The sequence below is a fragment of the Drosophila innubila genome, chromosome X, assembly GCF_004354385.1.
Source record: "Drosophila innubila isolate TH190305 chromosome X, UK_Dinn_1.0, whole genome shotgun sequence".
Lineage (NCBI taxonomy): Eukaryota > Metazoa > Arthropoda > Insecta > Diptera > Drosophilidae > Drosophila > Drosophila innubila.
Window position 1 is genome coordinate 14,838,154 of NC_047626.1, and position 9,388 is coordinate 14,847,541.

Genomic DNA, 9,388 nt, shown 5'->3' on the forward strand with positions numbered 1-9,388 from the left:
AAGGTGGTATCAAGTAACAGAGCATTATAATCAATATGCAAGAGGGCCTTTAAACGGGTTTATTTCGTTTTCGGCCAACTGCTGCATTTACCTTACTTTGCTTTCATCTTCTTCTACTTCTTGTTGTTGTTGTTCTTTTTTTTTTTTTTGATCGACTCTCGGCATTTGTTTCAGATTTAACGCATCACAAAATTAGCAAGCGTCGCTTACATTCTTATTTTTTTTATTATTATATTATTTTTTTTTTTTTTTTGGTTTTTTAATTAAGTCTTAAGTTACCAACTCGCTTAAGTGCTGAGAAAGTTACCAAAAGGCGGCATCGATTAATTAATAAATGTGACAGCAAATGGGCGATAAGTGTCCCGTATAAAACAGGCACCCAAAACAGAGACAGACTGAGGAGAGACGAAGAGACACTCCAGTGACGATGATGATATTCAAGCAGGCGACAGACAGACTTCAATTGGGCAACAACTTTCACACAAGTTGACATTGTGCTCCTGTGTGTATCGGTTATCGCCGGAAGACACTTAATTATATCCAGACTAATTGTGTGAATCGAAAGAAAGACTTAAAACACTTCTTTTTTCAATTATCCTTTCTCAATTCGTTCATTTTTATATATAGTAATCTTTGCTCAATGTTGACATGTGGTGAAGTTTTTGCCTTAAGAATTTATCCACTTAGTATTTTCTTTTGGTATCACATGGAAAGGTTTTTACTTTAAAGATAATTTTTATTATATACACTCGGGTCTGTGGATATAGTAAACTAATCTTTTATCCAGTTGTACATTAAATCAATGTTGCTATTTTGTTCGTTTTTTTTTTAAAGCTTTCATAACATTATATTTATTACTATTATTATTAATATTATTTTGAAATATTTCCTTTCTTAGTTTTCCTCACTTTAGTTACACTTACTTGATCTATTTCTAATAATTATGAGAATTCATTTGCAGTAATAATTTTAAGTAAAGGTAAAACCCAGATTAATCTACTCCATAATAAATAAGACTAGTTAATCGATATTCCAAGAGCAACTTAATATCATTTATGCAATATTTTTACTGTTTCATTGAATCTGGAATGTCACTCTATAAGCGGTTCTTAAACTTATTTTGCATTTTTTTCTAGAGTCACAATCGAATACATGATTTCCTTATGGGCAAGACTATCGTTATTTATGGTTGAGTCTGTAATTCCCATATGCCAAGAAGTGGGATAATTAAGGACAAGATCTAACAGTCAGCTTGTGCGTGACTTACAATAATTTTGGGAAAGAACGCGTTGAGTCAAGAAATTTTTAATGTTTTTAGGGTGCGCTCAGAAGGATAAGGATAGAGAGGAAGAGGGATTTGGAGAGAGAAGGCAGAAGACAGGAAATACTTTTGCAGTCAAGGCAGGCGTAGAGACAGACAGAGAGAGAGAGAGAGAGAGAGAGAGCTGGCTAAAAGTGCAGGGAGAACGCGACATTGAAATGTCGACGACGACGACGAGATACAAAAGTATCTCGAGAACTTGTTTCAGCTCGTTTCGGTTCGTATCGTATCGGTTCGGTCTGCCTAGGTAGAGAGGTAGATGTACCACTCACTATATATGTACATATGTACACATGTTCTCTCTCTCTCTCTCTGTCTCGCTCGCTATCTGTCTCTTTCGTGCCCTGCTGTTTATCCGTAATTTGATCTGAAGAGCAAACAGTAAAAAGGACGCGCCTGTGCAATATGCTTAGGGGTTGTTGCAGTATTCCACAAGTCGAGTCTCCCTCTGGTGATTCGTCCCTGTAGCTGGCAGCTGTCGCTTTTCTGTCGGTGGTGCGGTGGTTTCAATGTCTCGGTGGTTGTTCCTGCTGCTGCTGCTGCTGCGGCTGCTGCTACACAAAAACCGTTATGCTCAACTCCAGGCTCCATGTTCCACACAGAGGGGGAGCTGCCACCGTTCAGTCTCTCGTTTGTTCGTTCGTTGCAGATCCTCCTTCTTGCAACACGATTTTGTCAGCTGCAACAAAATCTCAGAGATGACAAGCGAAAGTTGAATGCTCTTTAGGCGCTAGTTTCAAATGGGCGTGGCTCAATGCCGGGCGTCATTTATTAAAATGCATGCAAAAATGTTAAAAACTTTTTGTTGTTGTCTGCATAATATTAAACAAATGAGCGCACAATGCTTAAATGTCAATGTGAATGAAATGAATGGGAAAGTTGAGTTTTTTTTGCTAAGCAACTTTAACTTCTCCTGTTGTTGTTTTTGTTTCTGCCTTCACCTGCCTTTGTGTATTAACAGACCAAGCGCCGTTAATTTGTCGCGGCATTTAATGGGCCTTAATGGAGAGCGTATCCGATAAGCAAAATGCTAAACTTTGTCAATATCATAGGAGTGAACGTGTTGTTTTTAGTTGGAGGAAATTGAGTCGAGGAAATCGTAAAAATAAAGTAAAAACTTGACATGCCAAAGTTGTCAGTATTATAAACAAAGCTGTCAATTGTATGCATGAATTTTGATGGAAGCTATGCTTTGGAATAGTTGATTTATATACATAACCCTAAATTCCAATTCTACTTAATTTAACTTTCTGCTAATGTATGACAACTCTGATCAACAGGATCGTCTGACTGACAAAGCACATAAACCATGTGCTTACTGATAATACTACCTTTTTTTACAGTCTTCCAGTGAAAAGCAATGTTTTTTTTATTATAATTCTTGGAAATTTGACATACGTTAGGGCAATGAGAGTACATACTGCTGAAACCAAATACAACTACAACTACAACACCTACACCTAAGTACACACACTTTTGTGTATGTGTATACGGGTAAGGAGTAAATGCTAAGACGGAATGTTCTGTTGACACAATGATTAGACAAGAGCCGTGCCCCGAAGCGAAGAGGCCCATATGCAAATATTGTATTTTCTTTTGGCTCTTGCATTGATGTCTGCATATTCTACAGACCCCAAGAGACCCTAGAGCTCAACTTGAGTTGAGTTCTTCTTGTTTGTATGTGTGTGTGTTGGCAAATAGTGAGGTACAAAACTTGGACAAGTGAGACTAATTATTATTGGGAGTCTACAAAAGCCCCAAAGACAAGCGACAGCGAACTGAGTTTACAGCAGAGCCACAGGAAGTTGACAATAGAAATAATATGCGAGCAAGTATAACAGTGTCAACTGTCATACATCTTGTGTGTACATATCGCAATGAGACAAAATGGTATGAAACGAAACGAAAGGCTGCCGACGGTAATAAAACAAAGAAGAAGCAAAATGTTCAAGCCGCGCAGAAGCAGCGCAGCACACAGAAATCTGAGCATGAGCGGCAGGCAGAGAGAGAGAGAGCGAGAGCGAGAGAGCGCGGGTAATGAGAGAGCGTGCGCAGCCAGAGAGCGAATGAGCGACCACCTGTCCGTACTCTGGCAGGCAGACAGGAGCGACAGCAGCAACGAACAGTGAGGCGAAAAGGAATAAAAGAAACAAATAGAAAGGGAAACGAACAGAACGAACGAAAATGCAGACTCAATCAAAATGCATGCCAAAAAAATAAAATATTGTTTTATTTGATTTGCTTTTTTTTTGTTTTATTCTTTGCTTTTTTTTTTTGCTTTTTTTTTATTCACTTACCCGTCGCTTGTGCGCTGCTGAAATTAGCTAGCGCCAGCAGCGGCAGCAGCAGCGCGACGCCCGCAAACATTTCGTTAATCCAAATTGTGTGTGCGCGACAGCGACGTCTGCTGCGCTGCAACTGCATTGTAATCCAGTTTAATATTTGCGTTTTATGCTTTTGAGTTTTTGCTAGTGGTTTGGTGTTGTTGTTGTTGTTGCAGATGTTGTTGTTGTATGTGTAGTAATTTAAGTGTGTTGTTTGTTGTTGTCTCACTTTGACTTTTGGTTTTTTTTTTCAATTTGTTTTTACTATTTTAATTTAATTTTTTTTATGTATTTTGCAGCCAGGCGAATAGAACAATTAAGTGCCGCGCATTGCCGTTTGTTGTATGCAGCGACGCCGACGTCGACGCTGACGACGGCGACATTTCCACGCGCAACCGCAACAAACTTTGAAATTAACTGAAGCGGATGATATTCAAAGAGAGGACAAGACAAAGACAACAACAACGATGACAAAACGCGTTGCTTCCTTTCTCACACTCACACACACACGCACATAAAAGCGTATAGGAGTCGCGTTGTTGTTTCTGTGCTTATTTTATTTGATTTTTTCGAATTTTCCTTTAACTTGATTTGTTTGCACATGCACAGACACACGAACACAAAGGACACAAAGTGGAAAAAATAATAGAAAAAAAAAATGAATATTTGAATATTTTGATGACGATAGCGATAGCGATAACGATAGCGATACTGAACTATAGCTCGATAGCGATATTTGTATTAATCGCCGCGCCGCAATCGCATGCTGCAATTTTTGCATGCGGCGGCATTAAACGCCATATTGTTGTTGCCTCTTCGTATTTCTCTCGATGTTGTTGTTGTTGTTTTCGTTTCTTTGCCTGCGGTGTGAGTTAAATTTTTGCGTTGCTTTTACACTTCACATACACGCACAGACATACACAATTGAGAGGAGGCACTCAAAAAAAATAAAATCCCATGCTATTGCAATTTTCTATATGCAGACTGTCCGCCTCGATATCCGTTTCGTTTCACGACTCGCAACACTTTGAGCCGCGCTCACGAGCGTCGCTTGGCTGAACCCCCGAAAACAGACAACGACAACCGACTCTCTCTCGTGCTTATGCTCTCATGAGTGCTCTCTCTCTCTCTCTCTCTCTCTGAACAAGCCACTGAGCCGAGATCCATTGCAAACCGGACGCTCAACGAGCGCCTGTAAGCAGTGCTGCCAGCATTTGATACCAAAAAAAGCTGTTTTTGACTGGCAGGCAAAAAAAAGCTAAAATATTGAAGGTGTTATTAATGTTATTTACTCTGTACCCAATTAAAAATGGGCAAAAAAGGGTATAATTTGTTTGGCAGAATATATGTAACAGGCAGAAGGAGGCGTGGCAGACCCCATAAAGTTTACATGTTCTTGATCAGGATCAACAGCCGAATCGATCTAGCCATGCCCGTCTGTCCGATGTCAGAGACTATAAGAGCTAGAGACTTTAAACAAAGTCAAGTACGAGTATGAAAAACTTTTTTGTTTTTTGAGATATCCTAAGCAAATTGATAGAGTTGATGGAATATGCAGGGGGCTTAAAGTCTTTTGTCATTTTGAAATGTTTGTTTCCATTGACGCTAGTGATGGCACGATTAATCATATTTTACTCATTAATCGATTATTTTGTCACAAATAACGATTTATTTTAATCGCAAAGAGGGATTCGATTAATTGAATCATTGATCGATTTAATGCTTCAGTAACCGCATTACTCTTTTTGCGCGTAAATGCAAAATTAAAGGTGGCTGAGCAATTTTCATAGATTGATAATGTCACCTAGTTATATCTTATACTCTTCCTTATTGTTTTCTTATAAGCATTTCGTTTCCAACAGAGTGTCTTCTTTCAATTGAGGGTGCTATTTAATGAAAAGAAGAAAAGGTTGACCACCTTAACTACTGTTTCTCAATTCCCTATTAAATAAATAAAACTTTAACACTCTTAAGTATTTTTTAGTTCTTGTTAATATCAAATGCATTACACATTCTAATGTAATAATATCAAAAATTTAAAAATTGGTGCAAATATAAAAAATCATTTGACTAAACGATTATTGTAATTTTTCTCGGTTAATTACGATTAATAATAGCTCGTCTTAAATTAATCATGATTCATTAATCGATTAATGAATTTTTTTTGCCATTCCAAATTGACGCCGACTTTTGGTATAAAGATGATAGTCTGGCAAAAACTCTTGGTGATATTGGCAAATGTCAACAAAAATAATATCAATATCTTTCACTTTTTATGCAACCGTTGGAAGCTTCAACAAAAAGCCGAAAATAGCCAAATACTTTTCTAATAAAGCCAGAATTTCCGCTTCCCGTCAATTTCCAAATTTTTTCCGCTATTGGTTTTCAAAAAAAGCCATATTTGACGGAAAAAAAGCGGTTTTGGCAGCTCTGCCTGTAAGTGAGTGCAAATAATGGAGAGAGAGCAATAGAGCAGCTTGCTCACTCGCCAATGTCAGTTGACACAAGTTGATGTCTCGAGTTGAGGCAATATGTGCAATATTCATTGTTTTGCTTGCAATATTCAGCTAAAGAATTAATATTAATTGAATGACCAAATTGTATTACATGCACGTTATGTTAGTTCAAGTAAAATCATGTAAATCATTAGACTAAACCTATTTGCCTAACTCTCAGCATTGGATATTGTTAACCTGTTTGGCGTAGCGGGCAAATGGCACTCTATACATTTTTTGATCAGTGCTCCTTGGAGAGCGCTGATCGCGCTCATAATTGACCGCTCTCAGCTACTGCGCCTGCGTCGCTGGGCTGTCTTGCACTCTTGTTTTTGTGGTTGTTGTTGTTGTTGCTGTTGTTGATGTTGATGTTGCTGTGTCGTTATTTCTTTTCAATTTCAAAATGGCTGCAAAAATTAAATACTTGTTTTTCTCTTTCTTTATTGCTGGACGGGTGCCACAGTCTGCATTGGCTATGGAAACCTGGAGATGTGTCGTGTAGTTCAGAACAAGTTCAATTGAACTACTGCGCTTGTTCAGCCAGTTGTGCACGAGACCTGAGTCAGTTGGTTCAGACGCAAATATATTATTGTTAGCAACACATAGGTTCGGTTCGCGAAATGGCTTAAATTCCCCCTAGGTTTGTGTTCGAGCCTCGGCTCAATTTCATACAAAAAATATTTGTATTGTTATACATTTTTCTCCACATTTTGAACTAATTACATTTTCTTTTTTTTAAATCAAATTTTGATTATAATTTATATTTATTTGAATATTTAAATATGATTTATTTTAATCCAAAGTCTCAAATAATTGCGTAATATTAGAAAACCATAAAATTTATGTAATTATTTTTTTTTCGCACCGAACCTTTTAATTTAGAAAGCGGTTCGGCTTAAGTTGGGGTTCGCAAAGTAAATAATTTCAAGGGTTCGGTTCATAATCCGCTTCAGGCTGCTTAAAAACCCAAACCGAACCGGTTCTACAAGGTTCGGCTCAGAACCGCTTTGCAGCCTTGATCCTAACAAAACAAATGTTAGATTATTCGAAGAGAAAATACCCTGTTATTAGGTCTGAAGTACTCCGCAGTACAGCAAGGCACTCTAAGAGTTGAATAGTCGACTAGTATACCCTGTAACCTAACAAAATAAAATAGGTAGATTAAGTTTTATTTCATTTTAGGTTTTTATTTCAACTAATTTGAGTTTGTTGACTTAGGTTTTAATTGAATTAATTTTCATATTACACGAAATTTCACACTTTGCTTAGTTCTTCTGCTGTTTTTTGTTTTACATGCTTTTGCTTCTCATTCTCATCATTTGCTATTTGCTTTGTCTTTACTACCTTCTCCTGAACATGCAATTCAGTTACACATCCATAATGTATAATTATCATACTCGTATTTACTTGGCTTAATAGGATTTTTCTCGATTTTTCCATTGACTTGTATTACTTCGTAATTTTTTGTTTTATATTTTTTGCGCTTAATTGAACTTTTAATTGAATCGCATTTTACCCAAAAGTTTCGTTTACTTTTTGTTTATTTTTTAATTTCGGTTTTTTTTTTTTGTTTCTTGTTATTACTTTCTATGAACTCACGTAAAAGCTCTGCAAATAGCACAACAAAAGTTAAATAGCATCATCATCTAGTCAAAAAGTTTAAACAAACAAACGGTTAAAGCGACTTTCATTCACTAGATTCTTATTAATATATATTTCTATATTATAATATATAAATATGAAAAAAAAAATTTAATAGTATTGGCTTAAATACACAAGTAATTTAAGAACCCAACAATTTTCACAAGGAATCATAAGGCAGCATTTCTTTTTTTCTTTATAAATTTTTACGCTTTATAATTTTACAATCATTTCGGTGTAATTTTTTTTTTTTTGGTTTCTTTTGTTGTTTTTGTTTTTTGGTTTTTTGGTAGATCTTTCAAATGTGTTTTACAAATTTTGCTAAGCTTTTTTGTTATCATTTCGGTTTCTAGTTTACGTTTAAAATGTTTTAATTCTTACACTGAATTTATTTTAAGTGTATTTTTACTATGCAGACAAAAAAAATTACAGTGTATTACACATGCTTCATATAGATATATGTATACTAATATATATTCATGTATATCGAACTATGTTTAAATATTTATTTATTTTTTGTTTTTATATTTATTTTTGTTTTTTTTTTTTACAACTATTTAGTAAATTAAGTTAAGCGTTAAACCCTCTGGTTTACATACATAAATGCGCTAAATATATACGATCCATAAACATACATACACACAATATATATAAGTATGTATATATTGATTATGATTTTTTGTATTTTACACATAAGTACATAATTTATTTAAAGTTGCTTGTCTTAGTTTCTAAAATCAAATGATTTCACATTGATGATGTGCTATCGCAACTCGGTCAAGTTGAACTGGGATATGTACATTGTACATATGTAGATACCCTGTACTCGTATATCCTCTAATAAAGTTATGTAACAGACAAGTATTTTAATATTTTCGTAGTGATTACAGGTTATCTTCTTTGCAGATAATAAATTGTTTTACCTATTTGGATGAACATTAATAATTGGAACTTGTAAAAAGAACTAGATCTTTTCGGATAGTCTATTAACAATTTGACCGAATTGAATACCAGCAACGGCTCTGGCCGCTGTCGAAGTTGAAGTATTTTCTAGCATTTGTTTTAGTCAGTTTCTTTGCATTTAAATGTAAGTCTAAAAATTTAATAAATTTTGGCTTAGAAAATTTTTGCGGATGCTGCTGCGTTTTGCTTTGGAACTAACTACAGGCAATATTATTATTATTAATTTTTATTTCTTTTAAATTCTTACTATTTTTAAAAAAAAATTTTTTTCTTGTATTTTTTATTTTTTTTTTTTTTGGTGAATAGTTTGCAATTTTTGTGGTTCTTTTTTTAACTCATGGTTAAAATGAACTTTTTAAGTTTCGCACTTCGATACGTTTTCGATAATTGATATACATTGCATTTGTTCAGCGCTCGATTAAAACCCGAACCCAATCCATAATCTCTTAAATCTTAAAATTTGCACTAGATATATTTGCCTTACTGACTTCATCTCGATAATTTTTTGTCCTTTTTTTTTTTAATATTTTTTTTTTGTCGAGTTTGCCATAAAATAATTAACGCTATAAATCACAATACGGTTTTTTTTTTTAAATATGATCGAATTCTTTTCGAAAAAAAAAAACAAAAAAAAATTACACACA

The 9,388-nt window shown here is 35.0% G+C and overlaps 1 protein-coding gene across 1 annotated transcript in view; it reads right to left on the reverse strand.

Moving 5' to 3' along the window:
- LOC117782823 (neurogenic locus Notch protein) overlaps positions 1-4,668 on the reverse strand; it is a 47,961-nt gene extending 43,293 nt beyond the window's left edge. Inside the window, exon 1 of the mRNA XM_034619873.1 lies at positions 3,619-4,668. Coding sequence (XP_034475764.1) covers positions 3,619-3,745 — 127 coding nt within the window. The 5' untranslated portion in view covers positions 3,746-4,668. The remainder of the gene's footprint in view (positions 1-3,618) is intronic.
- Between the last annotated feature and the right edge of the window lie 4,720 nt (positions 4,669-9,388).